Genomic DNA, 23043 nt, shown 5'->3' on the forward strand with positions numbered 1-23043 from the left:
CTTCTTCTTCCTCGATTCCTCATGACTGAAGGTCGCGGCCACATGAGGTCGTTATTTTGTACACCAAGGCACTGCCTTCCTAATAATAGCTAGTGCCAGTGTAGTAAATTGTAGGATCTGGGGGCACAGTAGTTCACATTTCAGTTGTTAATGTTTTGGGGGCATAGTAGTGCAGATGGTAGGCCGCCAAGTTGAGCAAAAAAACAGATAAAAAAGCACAGCCGTTCCATACTTTACTAAAATATGTTTATACAAAACTGATAATAATTTCATGATCATTCCGCGCCACTTCTTATAATCAACTTGCACTTACATTAATTAATCTGTAGTCTAGACTTAACACAGCCTTAATTGAGCTATGTTGCACCCCGTTATTCAATTTGCATTCGCCGCGAACGGCTAAATTGATTTTGAATATTAATATTACAGATTGTAGGGTATTTGCTAATATATTAATTCTAAACGGCCATGATGAAGTAGAAATATATATAACTGCACCAGTTAGAGCTTGCCATTGCCGTTTTGATTGTTTTTTTTCTTTAATTGGTTATGTACCTACCTACCTATATACTCGTATCTTGAAAATGGTTTTTCGTTTGCATGTAAATCTCGAAGTAATTAACTATATGTATTATAGTGATGCCTTATTATGGCATTAAGTCCTTCTTTTTACTGTAAGTTTTCTTTTCTGCTATAAAGATGGAAGTAAAGAAAAAAGGTCGCATATAATTAAAGACAATTAAAGAAAACTTTTCGAAATCTCGTATGTTTTCAAGTTGAAAACCTAAAAAAGGAGATATCATTTTTTTACAAATTAGTTATGGTTATGCGTATGTACAGTCGCCACTTAAATTAAAAAAAAACTTTAAAATTTATTAAAAAAACAAAACCAGGCAAACTAAACTAGGTGATATAAATAAATCACAATAAACATGACATGCTATATTTGCATAGTAGACACATAACGTGAAATAAGATTGATATCAACGACCCAATATAAATTACGACTCGAAATTAATTCAAGTTTTTGTCGGTTGTAGATCGATTCCAAGAACGCCGCCATCTTGGATGTTAACAATGCGCTGGTGTTATTTACTTACTTAATGTATCAGGAAATAATAACTGTCAGATTGTAGAGCTTTGACCAAATAAATAAATATTATGGGACAACTATCTAAAGGCTTCTGTACATATTGGGTCAGCGTGGGCCAGTCTGGGGGACGCATTTATGCGTTAGAGGGAGCAAGTGATATTGCTATCTGATTCTACCGCATGGCTGCGTCCCTTGGAGTGGCTTGCGTTGTCCCAATATGTGCAGGGGCCTTTAGGATATTTTAGTACCTCGGTAACTCAATAAGGCTTGTGTTGTTTGTAGGTACTAGGCGACGATATATGTAGTCGTATAGTAGATAATATATATATATATGTATTATAATGACAAAACACTTAGAGTAGAAACATAGATTAAAATGCCAAAAATATTGCCTATCTTTGTCTTGTTCTTGTCTACCCAATCTGCCATTTCAATTGGTAAAAAAAATATGTTAAAGTGGTCATATCATATTGATCTGCAATCTTAAACTGAGCAATCGAATCTGGCTTATAAAAAGGTAATTTTTAGTGTTCCGTACAAAACTTTGTTTACGGAACACTTATGGGATCACTTCGGTCTTGCAAATCAGTTAAATACGTTTTTCTCAGAGACCGTTTGACATAGATACCTAAAATTTGGAACAGTTATAGCAATTACCACCACTCATATTGTGAATAAGTCAAAACTGCTTATTTCTTATTAAAGGGGGAAATTTAGGGGGTTGAGAGGGGTAGGCTGAAACTTTTTTCATTTGTAAGAATCGTGTGGGGTACCATTAGAAAGCTTGCAAAAAATTGAGTAGATGGACTGATTTTGACTTCATTTTAGACTGCAATAGTTTCGTCAAAAAATGCATTTAAAGTTGCAAGTTTTCATACAAAAATTTTCACCTCTGTCCTGGCGATTTTCGCGAAAACTATAGCTAACAGGCAGCTGACCAGTCAATACCCAACTTAAAGAAGCATGGAGACGGCGGGAAAATTATCAGCTTAACTTTATCTTTATCAGTTTTTCAACTGCAGCTTGACCTTTGGTTGCTTAGGGCTAGCTTACTGATGCTTACACTGGTCAATTCATATTAGGCGAGAAACATCCTTAGTTAAAACTTTGGCATTGAAATTTATGACTTATGTCTTTGACACAAAGTTTAATTCTGCTTGCTTATTTTTGTGGGATATTTAATTTTACCTCAATAGCCTACTATAAGTATGAGAGAGATCTACAAAATACGACCTTATTATATTGCAAATAAGTTTCAATTTCGAACGGGCTTTCCAAGCAATGGACTAGGCATCTCAGAAATCTGAAAAATTCAAATTAAGAATTCCGTTCTTGACTGTCGTTGTGTTTTTTTTTCCACAATAGGACACATAGAGTTAGTAAGGCGTATAGAAATAATAAAGTCATTTAATATTTATGAACAGCTTTGGCCTCATGTATAGATTTTATTGAGAGTATCTGATTCGTCGAAACAATATACACAATATTCCTTTTCATTAAGTACCATTACATTTCTGTATTAATTGTATAATTATAATATCTATTAATTATATTCAGTACTTATGTATATTTTTTTTTTTTCGAAGCGCTGGTGGCCTAGCGGTGAGAGCGTGCGACTTGCAATCTGGAGGTCGCGGGTTCAAACCCCGGCTCGTACCAATGAGTTTTTCGGAACTTATGTACGAAATATCATTTGATATTTACCAGTCGCTTTTCGGTGAAGGAAAACATCGTGAGGAAACCGGACTAGTCCCAATAAGGCCTAGTTTACCCTCTGGGTTGGAAGGTCAGATGGCAGTCGCTTTCGTAAAAACTAGTTGCCTACGTCAAATCATGGGATTAGTTGACAAGCGGACCCCAGGCTCTCATGAGCCGTGGCGAAATGCCGGGATAACGCGAGGAAGAACAACACTTATGTATATTTTTGAACGGATCGGTGAGCAACAAGATTCAGGGCTATAACAGCGAAAATAGAAGTTCGCAAATTGCGAGCATTTTTCTCTGTCACTCTAATTACGCCTTCATTGGAGTAAAAGAGAAAGATCCCCGCAAATTGCGAATTTCGGTTTACGCGGTAGCCCCTCAGTCCTGTTACGAGAAAATAATTTTGGAAGACATTAATAGTATATGACAGTTAAATATCACAGTTTTTAGAAACAAAGGTAAAATTGACGAAATATTTAAAGTAAGCCGATCTTGTTTTTTAGCAGTTCTAAATAATATTAAAGTCTATATATATGGGATAGAACTAGAAACAAAATCAAATAAAAAATAATAATGAGTTCTAAATTCAAATTGAAGGAGTATACATTTTAAGGTATTATAGGCCAAGCGCGCACCACGATATTAATTTTTGCGACACGATTTTAGAATCGCGCTGTAATATATCGCAGAAAATGCACTGCGCGCACTGCGATGAAAATGAAAAAGTCGACCAGTCGCTTGTCATGAAACGTGTCTTTAATATGCGATTGCTGTATGACTTTGAGCATTTATAACACAAAGGTGATCCCCGTCTATTTCCATAATTAAATGGTCAACATCTAGCGTCTCATTTTGAGACTCCATTGGAGATGCAGGTGCCGAGATGTTGGGGTTTGGAGAGCGAAATGCCGACTGAGGTCCGGCCGGGGTGCGATTTTATTATCATAGTGCGCGCGGGGCCATACAACTCCGCATGCTGCAATTCACTTTGCGACAATCGCGTCGCGAACAATCGCGGAAAAATGTGACAAATCACAATTTAAAAATCGCTGCGATTTTTTGTCGCATATGCGCGCACTAACATATAATTACGTTCACGATATCGTTTATGTCAATGCCAAACTGATGGTAGCCGTACGGAACACTAAATGCCTCGAGCTATCTCGGACTTGGCCAAATTATTTTATTCAAATATAGCTTGCAAGATTTGAATCGAACGTAAGACCTATACGAAGTAAAATAAGAATACTATAAATTTTAAAACCGTTTTATATTACTTATTAGATAAAGTGTTTCCTGTATTAGAATAAACATAACTGCAATGCCATTGACCTCTTATTACATAAACCCACATTTAATACCGACAAAGCTCCATTGAATCTAACATCCATATTTAGAGGCCTAGACAGCACATAAATTGTCGTGAACTTGGTCAAAACTGCGTGGGTTCCTTTACGGCTATCATAAAGGGTACGTTGGAAATGTTGGAATCGTGTGTACGGCCAAGTGCGAGGAGAAAGCGGAGCGAAACAACGTTGAAATTTCTAGCCATCGTAAATTTTGTACTGAGCAATTTGTCTGTTTTTTTTTTTTTCAACGAAACCCTTTTCAATAACGATGAAACAAATATTTCATTAAATCCCTAGTAATTTATAAACTGTAAGGCTAGCCGTTGACTGTCGATACCAGCTTTCCTCGGGCACTGGAGAAAATACATTAAAACAAATAACGTATTTGCTAAATTGACAAAATTATTAGTAGCCTAGTAATTTGTCCTAACGCTCAGCAGTATTCTTAACTGTTGATTTGAATATGGTCAGTCACTCTTATAAATATTATTTTAGGTCAATGTGGGGAAGACCGGCGTATACTTATTGGCTGGGAAAACCGTTATAGGGCAAAAAACTATCGTATTTAAAACACTGATTTAAACTTTCACGATTATTAAATATTATCAAACTGCACAACGTGGTCTCCGAGACCACGGGGACAACGCCGTCCTCGAAACGTCGGAGGTAAATCTTAAAACTTAAATACGCGATTAAGTCCCGTTGTGCAGTTTGATAATATCGTATTTAAAGTAAAAGTCAGTCAAGACACGGTCACAAGAAAGGAAAAGCTTCACTCCTTTTACTCTACCGACAACTGTAGTATAAAGTAAAGTTCATATATATAAAACGCAAGAGCTAGAAGCTACGAAAGCGCTTACAGACGGTTTTACCTGATAGATAGTCTTCTCCACATTTACTTACTTTAAAAAAACTTAACTCGTCCGTGCTAATAATTATTAATTATTATTAATAACCTTAGTATTTAAAGGACTGCAAGTGTTGGACGTAATGCACGTGTCACAACACACGATACTTGAAAAAAAATCGCTCCTACTGATTTTCGAAGCACATTATAACTTGGCCTATTTTTCAACTTCATGCTCTTAACTGAACTTCCTATTCTCTGACCCGGTGAAGTAGAAAGCATTGTTCGTTGAGCCCACAGCGAGGCCGGTAGAAAGCTAAGCATTACTTTGATTTGTGCACAATATCTATGATCTATGGTCTATGATCAATTGATCATTGTTTGTGTCTAACTAAGAAAACGACTTTTAATACCTCCTGGACATAATTTTGCTGGCCATTTCATCTTCTAATTAATAAACTGATATTCTAGGACGCGTCTAGCATGGTACGAGTAAGACAAATAAAACTTGGCCTATTTTTCACATTTGATGTTTTTAGGTTGGCCCGGTAAAGTATTAACTTTATTAGGTTTGTGTACCACTAAGCTTACTACCAACCTAATATTTTAAACTTTCGCGTTTTGAATACATATTAAAGTAACTCACATTTATAGACGGGTCTAACGCGAATTTTATAATATAATATAAATAACCGTGACCACGACCAGTGAAACCTGTGTCGAAACGTCGGTAAATCAAGGTAATTGAATAACATTCGCGTTAGACCCGTCTATAAATGTGAGTTTCTACCAACCATTCTGTGGTCTCCGAGCGGACAAACGTTTTCTTTCAGCCACCTCACACTAGCGTCTTTTGAGCGTCGGCGTGAAGCCAGCGCTATAGAAAATGGCGTCGGCAACGGCCATAGAGTTAACTAGACGCCGACGCCTCGGAGACGCTAATGTAGGGTGGATAATTGCTGCTAGACGCAACGTTGGTCACAAAATAAATAATAGTACTAGGTACAGAACACTCATTCTCTAACAAAACGCGTCTGTCACGATCAGCACAGATATGGCCGCTAGGTGGCGACAGCGCCACGCGCGGTTTATGTCAAACCCCAAAATTGGGGTCGAACGGATGTAAGTACAGTCAGCAGCAGAAGTCGCTATGCACTCCAGGTGCTCAAAGAGAGGTAACCGTTTAAACAGTCAAAAAGTTGTTGACTGTCATGGTAGTATTTACTTGTGAGCGCTCAACGTGTCACAATTATGTTAACAGTCGCTATTCATTAATTTCTACACTTACAACAAGTCACTGATACCTTAGCTGTCAAAAAACCAATGGTATCTAAGCGGTCAACGTGTCAAATATATCTGAACAATGTGGGAAAATAGACTTTAAAGCATACAAGTATGGTCGAATGTTTAATGAAAAATAGCCATGCTAATTTCAGGTAAAGCGTTTTGACAATCATCGAAAGCAGTACATTCTTGTCATCACATACATCTATCTCACGTTTTGCCCTTCAACCATTTGACAGGAGCCTCACGGTCAACTTACTGCAAACTATTTCTTTTAACAGAATCGTCAAGACGAATGACACATAGCAAAAGCTAACTGAAGCCGAATTTAGAGTCAATTGTCAAGGCACGTTGTGGTCTCAGTAACAGGCGTTTGCTTTTCAAAGCAGAGACCGCGGGTTCAAATCTCAGTCGCACGCACCTAGAGATTACAGCTTTTTATTTTTTTTGGGTTTCATTTCTATTATTAATTTGTGTCTTCTGGTTTTATGTTAATTTCGCATTCGTTTATATAATTTTTGAATATATGTCACATGTAGCGTATGTACTACTTTCTACCAGGACGTTGTAGGTTTGAACCCGCAGTGGGCGTTACTTAGATTACTCCTGTGCGGAATGCCATTTGATATTTACTGCTAGGTTGGATATGTTTAACACCTTTACTGCTCGTTCTCCTCACGTGGGGCCACGGCTAGCCTCTATTACAAAGCCATAAAGTTTACATGTCAGATTGGGACAGTGAACGTGTTACGTTTCAATTCAATTATTTTCTCCTTCGTTCTTTGATCGATTCGGGGCATCGCATTTTAGTACTATACAGAGTAGCCCATTTAGATCGGTCAGTATGGGAAAATCTAAAACTATAAGACATTCACCGATCTCTTCTTAGGAACCATGTCATCGACTTTAGTAACAAGAAAAACTGCATTCATACATTAAAAAAAAATGTATGTAAAATGTACTGAAAATAAAAACCGGGCAAGTGCGAGTCGGACTTGCGCACGAAGCGTTCCGTATCATAATGCAAAAAAAGCCAAAAAGAAAACGGTCACCCGTCCAAGTACTGACCCCGCCCGACGTTGCTTAACTTCGGTCAAAAATCACGTTTGTTGTACGGGAGCCCCACTTAAATCTTTATTTTATTCTGTTTTTCGTATTTGTTGTTATAGCGGCAACAGAAATACATCATCTGTGAAAATTTCAACTGTCTAGCTATCACGGTTCGTGAGATACAGCCTGGTAACAGGCGGACGGACGGACGGATGGATGGACGGACGGACAGCAGAGTCTTAGTAATAGGGTCCCGTTTTACCCTTTGGGTACGAAACCCTAAAATTGCTGGTCTCTTCGAAAACTTACTACCTACATTAAATTAAAGGATATGAAAACAATGCATTTTATTAATTTCAGACATCATGTTTCATAGTAACATTTATTGTTTAAGACCTACACAATCGATATCTAAATAGAAATAAGTCTTAGTTTTATTTTTCAAAACGTTCGGGGTTCGATTCCCGAGCTGAGTACACATTTTTTTAAATGTATGAATGCACTTTTTCGTGTTACTAAAATCGATGACATGATTCCTAAGAAGAGATCGGTGTATATCTTATAGTATCAGATTTTCCCATACTGGCCGATCTAAATGGGCCACCCTGTATAATATATTTTAGTACAATAAGCGGGCTAAATAAATATATTAACATAGGTATATAATATGCTCTACGGTTTGGAAGAACAGTACAGCCGCATATGACCTTACTGCCGCGCGACCGCGTAGAACCTACTTATTTATTGTCTAAGTTTGACACTTAACGATAAAATACTTCTTTAAGAAAGGAGGTGTCAGTTCGTAGTGCTACAGTATTTATTTTAAAGTTAAACAGATAAAATGTTGATGCTTAGTTACCATTGAAATAACAACTGCTTAGCAACTGGTGGCACCCTGACTGCTGACGTACGTGATTGGCAGTGGGTGTAGGTATTAATGACAGCAGCTTGAATTTGAGTGCGTAGTTACCACTGACTTTTTAACCGTTATTGTCATTGTGATTAAATAAGGGCGTATGTGTTAAAGAAAAACTCAGAAGTTAAGGTATTTGTGACGAACTGAAAGCCTACGTGAAAATGACATCTTAGATGTCCTTATTTTTGTGACGATTGAAGTGTATATGTTTTCTTGGACACCTTGCCCGCTCAGGTATATCTGCTGCTGACTGTACGTATAGCTACCTGTAGCAAAGCGACGAAATCGCGGAGTGAGCCACGCCTGCGTTGGTGCAACTGCGCAGTGACGCCATAGCGCTGACTTTACGCCGACGCTCAAAAGACGCTAGTGTGGGGTGGCTCAAAGAAAGCGTTTGTCCGCTCGGAGACCACAGAATGGTCGGTAGAAAGCTGACAATTACAATGATTCGTGCACAATGCTCGGTGATTATTCGGGCGTCAACTCGCGATGTCGGTTGTTATAGTTAATTTAGATGGAATTATGCGGTTAAAGGGCAGTGTGCTTTAGGATAACATCGAAGAATAAAGGTAAATACGTTCGGGTAACTCGGCATTTTCCAAAGTTAACGATTAGGATACATTTTTCTAACACTCATCATCATCAAGCAAATTTAACTCATACTGAATAGTGATTTGGTGATGAGATGACGGGCGAGAGAGAGGTATGGAAGAAAAAGACATGCTGCGCCGACCCCAAATGAATGGGATAAGGGCAAGCGAATGATGACTGAATAGTGATTTGTTTCACAAGGGGCAAAGTTGTTGTTTAACCGCTCGTTGATTCGTCTTATGTATCTACCAGACATAACTATCAAAGATAGACCCTATAGCTACACCCACAGAATTTACATAAACAATCATAAGCATATTAAAGTTTCGACAGAGCGAATAAAGCTGTCAGATTATATGCCCACACTTCTGTACACTTATTGAGTAGTATATTATTGTATATGTAGTAGTTTAAGTATATATGTATTTTATTTAATTACTTATTAATTATAATGTAGTTAATAAGTACCTATACTTTGCTTCTTATATTTGATACAGTATTCTTTCCTCTCTGTTTGGTCCTATGGTTGACTGGTAGAGAATGCAATGTCATGAGGTAAGTCCGTCATTTTGTACATTATCGTTAATATTTTGTTGGTGTAAATAATAAGGATTAAATCAATAAATATTTAAGTTTTAATTGACGGTTTCTATATGTACTATATACGATTCTCACTCGGCTCGGCTCGCTAGTAAGATTATAATATGTGACGTTCTACGGCATAAGGTACCTTATGGCGGCTGGGCTGGCGCTTACGTCGCATAGCGCCGCAATAATATTGGAGCGGCGTTAATAATAGCGTTTTAATAATAACCTTTTGTTACTATAATCTGGATCGAGGTGGAGAAATTGAAACACACATTAAATTTATTACTTACTTTATTTGTATTGCTTTATTGCATTAAAGAAATCTTATTACTCATTACAATAACAATATTGGGTAAGTTTTATTTTATTTATTTTATTAGTTTTAGTTTTAATTTATTTAGTTTATTCTTAATTTTAATAATAGTTTGTTAAGTTTTGCTATTGAATAAATTACCATATTAGTACACTTAGTTATTCAAGTTAGTGTATTCTTACAAAGTCAGCATAACTCATTCTATACTGGCCGGGGTCTGGTGGGGAAGTACCTGCGTAGATTTAAGATACAGTAAAACCGTCAAATTTTGGCCTGTAGGTTATTTATCCTAACACAAACATCTAGTTAGAGCAAACTGTATAAAGTCTGTAGAACCGGTGATTCCTGTACGGATATGATGGTCGTTCTTGTCTACGTGACAGCGTGATAAAACGGTGTCCGGCACTTTCTATCCTACGGTGTTAAAAAGTGACAGTTATTTTATCACGTGGATAAAGATGGATAAAGCCATCCATAATAGCCTGGGAGTGTTCCGTGAATTTATCAGCAGAACAAAGCCACATTTATGACTATTCATAGTTAAGTCCTTGTTGCTAAGCTTGAATAAAGAAAATTTTGTATATTTGAATCTATTAGACAAAATAACTTCCAAGCAATTGGTGGTCCCTGGCATTTCTTTTTCGAGTACGTAGTGGCTTTTTCACTTAAAGGTTGAGAAGCAGTGCGTATTCCAAAGTGTGAATGTTCTTTTATCCTTAAAGTATATTTGTCCAGTATTTTAACAAAGTTTACCGGTAGAGGGCTAAAGTGATCGGTTTCATAGCCGACAAACGTCGTAAAACTTTCGTCTAAGTAATGGGATCTACTAGTATTTTGCTCGCTCCAATATCCTCTAGCCGCCCATACGTCAAACATTGCCAAGCAAAATGAAATTTTATTTTGTCAACACAAAGTCCAAATTAGAATGGACCAGGAGACCTTTTTATAGGACTCTGGGCGGCTAGAGGTTAAAATATGTAAGGCTCGTTAGGTATTTACAGCCAAGTGTTAGCGTGTTAGCGCGATATCTTATGGGTCCACGGAACACACACGCGACGCTGACGCCAACCATCATACATTAGTTTTAACCCTTGTACAGTCGCCATCAAATATATCGGAGCGGCCGAGGTGCTCACAAATATCTGAACACGCCTCTATTTTCAAGGTCGTTGGAGTGCGTGTTCAGATATTTTTGAGCACCTCGGCCGCTCCGATATATCTGATGGCGACTGTAGAAATGCGACTACGAACGAAGAGAAATAGAAAATTCTTCTGCGAGCCCTCTGTCCCTAATGAAATGACAGGAATACATCATTATGACGGTCAGAATCAGAGTCGAGTGTGCGTTTCGTGACCGAGGTCTTACTCTAACGAGGTTTAACTTCACGTAGTGGCGCTGACCTGAGGGTCGATCCAAAACAGCTGGCTTTTTACGTCGACGAAGCGCGCCGGCGCGCCGCAACCCGGCCCGCGCACCCCGAAACCTAACTGTAACATAGACACAAGAGGCAAAAATAAATAAACCGACTAATTCAGGCTTGACTCAAGTAAGGCTTGTGTAGAGAATTACAGTTAGGTACGTTTTTACCAGTGTCCAATAGCTATGCGGCTCTCTTGTGACTAATACAGAGCCGCCGTCCCATATGCAGGCCGGCTGTTGCTCGAGGGTAACTGCGCAAATTGGCTGAAAGGGCAACATCGTCTTGTTTTACCAGTGTCCAGTAGCTATCCGGCTCTCTAGTGACCAGTACAGCGCCGCCGTCCCATATGCAGGCCGTCTGCTGTTCCAGAGTAGCCGCGCATTGGCTGAGAGGGCAACATCGTCTTGTTCTTACCAGTGTCCAGTAGCCATCCGGCTCTCTAGTGACCAGTACAGAGCCGCCGTCCCATGTGCCGACTGGTTGTTGTTCCATGGTAGCCGCGCATTGGCTGAGAGGGCAACATCGTCTTGTTCTTAACAGTGTCCAATAGCTATCCGGCTCTCTAGTGACTAGTACAGCGCCGCCGTCCCATATGCAAGCCAGTTGTTGCTCGAGAATGGCCGCGCAAATCGGCTGAGAGGGCAACATTGTGAAGTTTTTACCAGTGTCCAAAAGTTATCCAGCTCTCTAGTGACCAGTACAGCGCCGCCGTCCCATATGCAGGCCGGCTGTTGCTCGAGGGTTGCCGCGCAAATTGGCTGAGAGGGCATCATCATCTTGAAGTCCAGCTGTAAGAAACCAACGACGTTATGGATACCGTTTTTAACCTAATGGTAGGTTGAAAGAAAGTGCCAGTGTTTATATCATTATTAAAGTTTTAGCAATATAGTCAGTCATCTTGAGTGTAGCGTATTTTTAATCTATTTGGATTTCAAGCAAAAAGACAAATAAACTGTAGATACCTCAGCCTTTTCATAGAACATATCGCAGTCTTTGTTGTCAATGGCAATCATTGAGATTATCTCCTTCAGAATCTGGCCATCATCTGTCACAAAAAATGAGATTTTTTTAAATAAGTATTAACTCTTAATTTTAAAACCCCGGACAAAATTATATTCAAAGCCATCTAGTCAGTTAAATACGTGTCTTATAACTTATAATTAACAAATCCATCAGTTGAGGGAGTAAACAATATTAATTCTTTTGCACAAAGTAAAAAAACTATTTTCCAAACAAAACCAATTGCACGTTTATTTTATTTTTGACTATTTTGTAAATAGTATTTCTGATCTAAACTCACCCCCAGTAGTCATTTTCACGACATAGATCTGGTCATAGGAAGGGTGCTTCTTGACGGGCAAACAGATAGGCAGGACTGGAGCTGCAATCATCATACAAATATATATGTTGGCGGATCTTCAAAAAATTTTTTATATTTAGTTCTTCAAGCCCGATTTCAGTGTTGGCAACTTGGCATAAATGATGCCAGATCTGGCATATTTTCACTCGCTTTGGCACCAAAATTGTCCATTTAGCTTCTGGCATATTTTTTAACATAATTTAGTCTAAGCCAAGTTTGTACCAACTTGGCAGCAACAATATGCGCCATTGCCTTATGTGGTTCATATTTTCATATGAATTTTGACTTTTGTGGACGGATGGACGTCAACGGACTATATAAAGTTGGTCAAGCAGATCTTGTCAGTAGAAAAAGGCGATAAATTTGAAAAATGTATGTGTTGTAAGTGTGATATTTTAGCATTTTTTAGCATAGGTGTTTCAAAAATCTTTGGCATAATTTTGGCATAATTAGACATTAGTCTAGCATTTTTTCAAAATCCGAGTTGGCAACACTGCCCGATTTTAATATAAGTTAACAACTATCCATCAAACACCCTTTAGCTGGTTTATATATTTCAAGTAAACGTTACTTAATTGCTACACTTGTTTTTTTTTAAACGACCTAGAATATCCCAAAGAATGGTGCGATTGAGGAGTTGGCCAGACCAAGAATTATTGAGAAAACGAACGCTAATTCAGTCAGTCACCATCATATGATAGATGAACAGACTAAAACACAAAGGCATCTTCGCCAATGAATACCTGGATGTCCAGCTTGATTCGATTCCACAATCATGAGCTCCACCAGCGCGGTGGTCGCGTAGGTCTTCCGATCTTCGTACTCGGGATGCATGATGTAGTCTTCTACGCCAATGGAGTATTTCAGGTTGGCGCTGTGCCACACTATGAAATGCGTGGTGTTGCTGCCGAAATAAAACATTATATGTATGTGTATAGTCCTCCATGTCGTGTCCGACAACGGCGACCTTTACAATTTCTTCAAATTTTGCAAAGGTGATGCGATTATAGTGGCCATAGTGGGTGAACAGTTGCGCTTCTGAAAACTCACTCGCTCGTTCCTGACCCCTTGGCACCAGTGAACCGTGTGATCGATGCGACTGATGGAGGCAAAGAATGCAGTGACTGATCAACGGCTTTTACACAGCACTGTGACAGCACAGTAGTCCCTTAGATGACCTTTACGACACCCAAGAAAGAGATAGGTTAGCGCTATTATAATATCCATACGAATGTACTTTAATTATTGATAATAACTATCCTTTCTCCGTCCTCGGACCTTGACTATTGTCCATACCAAATTTCATCTAAATCGGTTTAAGCCTGAAGAGTTAACAGACAAATAGTCCTCATTTATAATATTAAGTAGGGATTCAATATTTGACCCTAAAACTTACGAGATAGTTTTTCTGTTTATCATAGCCATATCCTCGGCAGGTGCAAGTGCATAGGATACATGAATCCTTACGGCACCCGTCACACTGAACGTTCGCTTTTTACCATACAGATCTGCAATCAAAAACTTTATGGAGCATTAACAGAAGTGCCACTTAAGAACGCTACTCTTTTGATTTTTCAGATACCTAATGTTAAAAAGCTAAGTTTTGGTTTGTTACTGTAAAATTTTTACAACATGCCACGGAATATCATCAGACAAAAACTCCACAGTTTCGGAAATTTTCAAACTATTCACACTTCAAACGAGTAGCGTTTCTTAGCGAAACTGAGGTGAAATTATTCTTAACAAATTGTGGGATCCTACATAAAAAAAGAAAAAAGTGTTAACATGTCTATCTATAATCAGTTGAGTAGGATGTTTAATAAATATTCAATAGTTGTTCGACATCAATCAAAACCTAAATTCCCATGGCAATATCAACTAGCTGCCAGACTTCCGATACAGTGTTAAAGAAACATGAACCTTAAGCCCAATAAACAACAAAGGTTTTTAATAAACAAGCTATCATTTTCACCTCTTAGGCACAGAACCTTTAACTTACTCCTAACGTGTAGGAAGGTACGTACAGAAGTCGTGCTGTATGACTCCGAGCCAGGGAAACCGTCCCATCTGGTCTTGGGATAACACTCCTTCTACTATCGGAGCACGGTCTACTGAGCATCTTACTTTATCCCAATTGACGGCATTGGAGGCTGAAACAGACAACAAAAATTGTCTTTTTTAAAACTTTGCGCTGATTTTGATTCTATGTTTTTCTACTAACTAAGTACATATACCCATACGAACGTTGATGAATTAAATATCTAGAATTATTATGAAGCCCTAAACACACTACGGCGATAGAAGTCAGAGATAGTATAGGTAATTTGGCTCTATATCTTATCACTTTTAGGTTCAGAAGAGACACTGTTTTATGTGTGTTGTATCATTATTTAAGTCTAGAAAATATGTAGAGAGTAAAAATAAACATCGATTTGACTCGAACTGACTCTGTTTCTGTAGATTTAAATTAACAACAAATATTGTTTTTATTATGAGGTCACATAGCCTAGGTGACACGGGATGAGGTCAAGATTCTAATGATATATCACACATCAAAATCGGTTAAGGCATTCAGAAGTTATCGTTATCGTGGAATAATGAAACTCACATACTTACATACATACAAGCATGATCTCTGAATACATTACACTCCTTTTTTTGACAGTCGTGGTAAAACAACTTTGAAACTTACCGTGAATATAAATGATGGTTATAAATAGTATAATCTTATCCGTTATTTTAATGTTCTTTAGCATTATTAATATTATGGTTTGCAGAAATACATTTAATTATTTCATATTAAATATTTAAAACTCCTTTTAATACTTCGCTTGAACGTGACCAACGAACGTCACCTCACTGACTGGGCTCAAATGGTAAAGTCTGACGAAAGTTTATAAAACATACCCTCTGTTTACTATCTATTTCTTCAAATAAACCTGAGATTTCCTTTAATTCCTTTCTTCAGACACATGTTATTGGTGGTTTTCAATATAATTGGTGTGAACTGTGGCAGACACAACGTACAGTCAGAATCTAAGTAGCAGATGAAACCACGAGCCAAAAGTATAGGCCACCCTCGAATACTTTTCGAAATCGTGATAATTATTATGCTTATACATATCTTTCTTTACCTATATAGTTTACTTTTCATAGTCTATATGTTCTACACATATGTATATATTTGTCCACATATTACAATTTTTTCCTTTATTTTTAACCGACTTCCATTTCATAGAAGGAGGAGGTTCTGTATTCGGTTGTGGCTGTTTTTTTTTTCTATGTACGTTCACTGATTACACCGACATCCGTAGTCCGATTTGAGTGATTCTTTTTTTGTTTGAAAGGAGCTACCTTCGAGTTGGTCCCATTTTAAGTTGGTTCTGTTCTGATGATGGGATCCATGAGGAATTGAGGGAACTCCTCAATTTTTAAAGGCACATACATGGTGATTTGGGTGTTTTCTTAAGCAACTCGAGCATTTTCTCTCGAAAACCGCCACTTTGATGAAGTAGACCTGATGATGATGATTGTTTTGATGATAATGATGATGATTTTTTCAATGTAGTATGTTCAGCGATTACTCCGGCACCTGTGATCCGATTTAAGTAATTCTTTTTTTGTTTGGAAGGAGTTACCTCCAAGGTGGCTCCGTATTATTTTTGGTTGTGGTCTGATGATGGAATCCATGAGGAATTGAGGGAACTCCTCAGTTTTTAAAGGCACGTGTAAAGTGATTTCGGTGTTTTCTAAAGTAACTCGAGCTTGAGGGGCGCTGTGAGGTAGAGTGATCGGGGGGTTGAGGGATTGGGTCAGTGGCGTGGCGGAGGATGGATTTAGTGTAGTGATAGGAATTATAATTTCCCAGACGGACTCGAGAAAATTCTTGATTACATATTTATTAAAGTACACGAATTTAGTGTTGATGTTGTTTTTCATTTATGCGTCGCGCTCTTAACAATGCGTTAAAACTAAAAATGGAAAAATAAAAACTTTTTACAAAAAAAAGAACACTGACTTCAAAAATGATGAAATAAAATATTATTATTTTTAAGTCTATGCGTTACCAACTGATATGTTTGAAGTCGGTGCTAAGCCAAGTAGTAACAATACCCGTCAAAAATAATCAGCTTTATGACTATAAATAAATCCCATTAGAACTGTACTAATAACTATTATAAATGTGTAAGTAATTATGTCTGCCTCTTTGTCGCCTTTTCATGGCTAAACAACTGAACCGCTTTAGGTGAAATTTGGGAAGAACGTGAATTCCTTGAATTGTTTTATATTTTGAAATGTAGTCCACTGAATAAGGGACGGGAAATAACTCAGTCCCAATCCCACGCTTGCGTGCCGACAAACATGGTACGGACTGTGCCAAGAAGGTTTGATCGTGTGTTCTTAGGTACAGTCGACGTCAAAGATATGTTTACACCTTTGCACCTTACTCCTTCGTAATAAGACGAAAAGTGTAAAAATATTTTTACGTCGACTGTACCTACAGAAAGTACGTCTACGTGTATGTACGTATTGTCGTCGTGTAAGGCAATCCAACGTACATCCTTATCGAATCGCACCAAAATCATGGTATGCTTCAAAAGTTGGCTTGGCACCGACTTCAAACATATCAGTTGGTAACGCATAGACTTAAAAAGGATAATATTTTATTTCATCCTTTTTGAAGTCGGTTTTCTTTTTTTTTGTAAAAGGGTTTTTATTCTCTAGATGCTTAGTACAGCAAGTTTAGGATTTGCGCCATTGGAATTTAATAGCGTTGGGAACTGTCAAAGGTTTGCATAGATGGCGCCAGCATAGCTTTTATCTGTCACAAGTTTTGTTCCATGAGATTTAACTTAAGAGACTAGGCCTTAAAATATAAAAAAAAAACATGAATTTTCATAAGTCCATCTGTAAAATACTTCGACCAGCCAACCTGTGTGACAATGTAATATTTTGTAATAATTGTGATTCATCGTAAAATAAAACTAGTCAATACGGTTCACACATTTATTGAACAAAAACCTTTCAAACTACGTCATATATAAACTGTCAACACACATTTTTCAAACATTTTACGCAGGTATTTGTGACTCGATCCACTCCATCTGGCTCATGAGGTAGATGAAACGCGCAGGCGCGGCGCAACTCGGTCCACGTACGCCGAAACCTAACTATACAATAATCATTTATTATTGTATTAAACTATATACATATAGGTATACATACACATTCATTATCATGGAACAATCTTACACAAATCTATTTAGTCTCACACTAAGCTCAATGAGGCATGTGTTGTTGGTACTAGACGATGATATACAGGGTTAAAAGAAAAATAGTGATGATCCGTTAAGGGCATTCGGTATCGTGTTCTGATTTAGAAAAAATGAAAAAATAGAGGAAAACATTTTATTTTCTATGGGGTGTCCAAGTTGGACAAACCTCCATACAAAGTCCAACAATTTTTCGCGGCAGACATTTTTCGTCAAATCGTGGTCACGGCACCACATTCATGATTATCAACCATCTTAGGCGTTCAATATACGTTTTTTCGTATTGTTCTATTGATTTTTCGTTAAAAAAATTATTACTATATGGGTTAAACTTACCAACGTCCAATATTCGTTGGAGTCCCTAGAGACGAGCACGGCGCCCGATTCCATGAAGCATGTGAAATCTACGCCCTGCGCCGTCGCGCAGATTGGGTACGTCGGCACCAGCATCTTTATCTCGGGCTGAAAGACAACTTTGGTCGATGGTTACGCCCGACTGTGAGACGTATTCTTCTCAGATATGTCGACGCGGAATCGGCAAAAGTCTATAGAAAAAAGCTTTATTGCTTAGATCGAAAAAGCTGTAGACGCGTCGGCAGGCGTCGGCCGATGCGAGTCGAGCCGAACAACGACTTTTTTGCTCTTATTGCCCAGACATATAGATTTTTCCTATCGGCGTTCGCCGATTACGCGTCGTTGTATCTGGGGAGACCCTAATTTCAAAGGACGTTTTTGGTGGGTAAAATGTCACTTTTGACACTGACACATCCGATCCACGCATAATCCTGATCGAATTCAAATCCTATAATTAAAATTAGAATACTTGCTTTAAAAGTTATGTGCATATTACCTCGGCTTTTTCGTCATATAAGTCGCAATTCTTGACGTCCACGATATCCATAGTGCTTACTTCTTTCTGGAATTCTCCGTACTCTGTCCATACAAAAAAAACTACATCGTAAAGGTAAATTAATTATCTACACAAATACGCAATTATACCGAAGAAAATTCATTAGAAAAAATCCTCGTGTGCATCGGTTTAATTTGTTTTAAGTTGTGTGAATTTAATTATGTAATTTAAAACTTTACGGGCCTGATTTATGTAGTTAAATTATGTTTTATCCCTTTCTTACAAACACATAAGTCAAAGTGACAGATAAGGACAAACGATTATTAGCTAATCAGTTACTTAAAGGTTAGCTGGAAGAGATCCCTTAACGGGATAAGTTCGCCTTTGTACACATTTATTGTATTCTGTCTGTGTTATGTACTTGTTTTGTGCAATAAAGTGTTTACTACTACTACTACTACTAATTGAGGTTTGTAGCACGTTTATGAATAAAGAAAGGGGTATAAATATGTCCATGAGTCCCGAGCAAGCTCGGTTCTCCATATAAACATAGCTTCGCTCTCATATTAAAACGACTTGCTAGATGGTTCTGAAACTTACTTTCAATATACCGGGTGTGGCCTGTAATATGAGCAAAAAGTAAACTGTAGGCTGTACTCCTCATACTGACCATCATTTGTTCAGCGACTTTTAAAAATAACTTGTGGTTTGATTTTTAATACACTTTAAAGTTTATTCTAAGACGCAATGTATTGCGAATTTTGTTATGTTTAAAGCGTGACAAGCACCGTCAATCACAATGATATGGCGTGGCGATGGTGTCCATTGAAGATAATATTTATTTTGTATGAAAAATAGGGAGTCTAAATACTTCATAATTTTTAAAAGTTGTTGAACAAAAGTGTCACCGTTTGAGGAGTACAATCTATGTTTTAATTCTTTGCTCGTGTTACAGGCCACACCCGGTATATGATAAGGTGATAGGTCTGTAATTAGTTTATGTAACTTCAGATACCTCAGTTAAAAAATACAGCGAATTTAAGTTTTTCATAAAAACTTGTTTATGCTACTTTGTTTTATAAACTGGAGCTAAATGTATAAACTAGATACCTATACCTCATGTCATTGTATGCGCAAAGTTTCATTACAATACAACACGTAGTTTTAAAATGAGAACGAAACTACGTTTGTATGGGAAGGTGAAATTTGGCCGAGATTGCTGGGGACTCAGAGCGGCTACCGCGAAAACCGAAATTCGCAAATTGCGGGGATCTTTCTCTTTTACTCCAATGAAGGCGTAATTAGAGTCACAGAGAAAATTCTCCGCAATTTTCGAGCTTCGATTTTCGCTGTTATAGCCCTGAAATCACATTCCACAGTCATCATTGTCATAAAAATATGTCAATGACACTTACCATCTGTTACTTTAATTGCATAAATGTTTCCAAAAGTATTGATACTGCTTCCCCTATTCATAGGCATGCATATTTGCAAGATCGGACCTGAAATATTTTATAAAAACAAAAAATTACAGCATAACTAGGAAATGGTACCAATTGTCGTACTTCCAATTTTATTTATTACAAAGTGTCTAAGTAGATTTTTATTTCCATTGAAATTTCAGTTAAAATATGAGGTATAAACGGCCGTATTTTCATTACCTTACTTACTTAATGGCTCAGCGACCCAAAATGAGGAGTACACGCCAGTTGTCTCGATCCTGTGGTTTCATTACCTAGAGTTGGACCAAAAAAATTCTGCAGCGGATTTGATAGCCCACGCAGTGCAAGTGTCATTTATACGTTATAACTTAATAGAAGTTTGACGTTTAAAATAACACTTTCACTGCGTGGGCTATCAAATCCGCTGCAGACTACTCTTGGTCTGACTCTACCTTTACTTATATTTTTAACAGCTCCAAGAGATTGCACACGTGAGTTATTTAGCAGTACTTGAGAAAAAAGGTGATGACAAACTGACAGACTCCAATTTGATCCCATACTTTTTAACGTGCCGAATAATGGCGCCAAGGACGCAAGAACTTGCCTGGGTCTCCCAGCTCGATGGTCCTGTCTCTAACTATTTTGACAAGTGCAGTAGTGGCATACGTCATAGCCTCATACTCTGGATTTAGCTTGAAATCTTCCACTCCCATGGTGTATTTCACCACCGAACTGTACCATACCATGAAGTATGTGCTGTTCCTGGGAAAAAAGAGAAAATAACTTTTGTTTCCTTTTTAGAGCCGAACTAGCGACCCGCCCCGATTTCGCACGAGTAAAAACTTAACAAATTAGTACACCTAAACTTTATTCAATAATTATTCTATTGATAGGTGAATGTCGCATGAAAATCCGTTCAGTAGTTTTTGAGTTAACAGACAGTAATTTTACAGACAAACAGATAGGGCGGGGAACTTTGTGTATATTGTAGTGATTAAATGGAAAAAAGCAGATTAACGAAATCGGTAAAAATAAGAATTTTTATTTTCATGTAGGCACTTACCTCCTAGTACCTAATAGATAAAATCACTGTTGGAAAGATAACTTTTATAACATATCGCACCCATAGGAGTTATTGAAGATTGTGGTGTGTGCTACGCCTTACCTACAGCGCTCTACTATTTTATTATAAGCTGTTACATTTGCTATTTTACACACACTAAAATTAATATATCAATACCAATTACTTCTCCTTTTAACGCTACACCTCACATGGCGACCCTGCCAGTGCGGCCTGGTGCTGCAGTCATAACGTACCCACAGAATAATAGTATTATCATACAGAATGGCCACGCACCACCCCGCCCCGACTCGCAATACCTCGCCCCGCGACTGGCCGCGTCATGAATCTGGTGGACTTCTGGCGTTTTCCCAGTAAAGCGACTTTACCCACACATACACAATGACGCGTGTACAGTACAGACGTGCCGCGTACACATATAAACGCAAATGATTTTTGATGTATGGCTTGTCCGCCCTGTAACCTGTAACGTACCTAACGATGTCCTTGTCGATCTTAGCCATGTCTTCTGCTGACGCAAGTGCGTATTCGGGATGTATGAGCACAGCTCCTGTGATGCTATATCGCATCGTATCCGCTGAGTCTGCGATGGGAAAATGTTTACATAACTCGTCTATAACTGTTATTGGAAAATCTTAACAGGGTCCTATGAACCAGCAATGTTCTCATCTATATGAGCAACAATTAGGTGTAAGGTCAATGCGGATATGTGTGGCTGCAGAATGAGTATGGCTGGCCTTTACAAAATGGAGCCCGTTTACACATTGATTAGTGTTTTAATGCGAGTTCATACATTTGCTACTAAACTCAAGTAACAATAAACACTAATCATTGAGTAGGTTAGGTATCTAAACAGGCCGGAATATGATGACATTGACGACCAGCCACACTTACCCGTATGCCATACTTAGGTACCCTTATTGACCTTTAACCTCAACAACCTTGATCGTAGGTTACACTACCACATTTTAAGCAAACCTAAGGATAAGTATTAAGAAGTTAAATTTTTAAGCCCAAACGGCTTCGGACCATAATGGTTCCTAGTAAGATTTAATATTTCCCTGCATTGAAAAAGTCGGATATTATTACCAAACATGGAAATACATACAGAAGTCGTGTTGTATGACCCCCAGCCAGGGGAACCGTCCTATCTGATCAGGGGGCTGAAGCCCTGGCTCCACGGGCGCCCAGTCCTTTGAGCACCGAATTTTATCCCAATCATAACCACAGCATACTGAAAGAACATAAGGGCAGGTGGGAAAAAAGAAACATTGGTTATTTTGCACGGGGCAAGAGAAACAGTATGAGGATACCCTACAAGACAAGTGTTACCCTTTCACCGATAGCCCGATATCTACACATGAAATTGAAACCTGACTCCGCGCCAATCAATAAGACATACTGTATTGTGTACTGTAATTCAAACCGACAAGTCAGGAATCCTTTTTGTTCATTACGAGGGGTACCAGAAAATTAAAAAAAACTAAAACCTTCTAACCTTCAAACCCATTATAATATTTTTAAGTATCACGGTTTGAATATCATACTTATTATCGTTAAAAAACATAATTATACGTAAAACTGAAATAAACTTACGTTGTTTGGACACTACAACTAAAAACACTTTAATGTCAAACAATTTCATATTTTAAACATGCTCTGTATTGTACAAATAATAAATTGAATTAATTTATAGAAAAATCTAAGAATCTATCGTTAACTATAGGAAACACGACACGTCAAGTTTCACAAACTCTCCTCATATTACCGCAAAATACGACACCACAACAGCAGTATCTTAAACACTGACTGAAATTATTTGTCGTTGGTGGTTTACACACCTAAATTTATGCGGAAGAAGCTAACCTGTTTACTGTTTTC

The 23043-nt window shown here is 38.0% G+C and overlaps 2 protein-coding genes across 2 annotated transcripts in view; one reads left to right on the forward strand and one right to left on the reverse strand.

Moving 5' to 3' along the window:
* The window catches only part of LOC134672778 (ankyrin repeat domain-containing protein 6), a 127575-nt gene that overhangs the window by 40118 nt on the left and 64414 nt on the right, over nucleotides 1-23043 (forward strand). The window lies entirely within an intron of this gene.
* LOC134672856 (uncharacterized) lies at nucleotides 11726-12534 on the reverse strand. The gene is made up of 3 exons (XM_063530805.1): nucleotides 12457-12534; nucleotides 12119-12201; nucleotides 11726-11944 (listed from the first exon to the last, which is right to left on the reverse strand). The coding sequence occupies exons 1-3, from the start codon at nucleotides 12467-12469 to the stop codon at nucleotides 11726-11728; spliced, it is 315 nt and encodes a 104-aa protein (XP_063386875.1). The 5' UTR covers nucleotides 12470-12534.

The sequence above is a fragment of the Cydia fagiglandana genome, chromosome 17 (assembly GCF_963556715.1).
Source record: "Cydia fagiglandana chromosome 17, ilCydFagi1.1, whole genome shotgun sequence".
NCBI lineage: Eukaryota > Metazoa > Arthropoda > Insecta > Lepidoptera > Tortricidae > Cydia > Cydia fagiglandana.

Coding starts and splice junctions, on each gene's coding strand:
- LOC134672856 (XM_063530805.1), bottom strand. Junction 11,945..12,118: donor TGTTCTATGAAAAGGCTGAG/GTATCTACAGTT, acceptor GGTTTCTTACAG/CTGGACTTCAAGATGATGAT.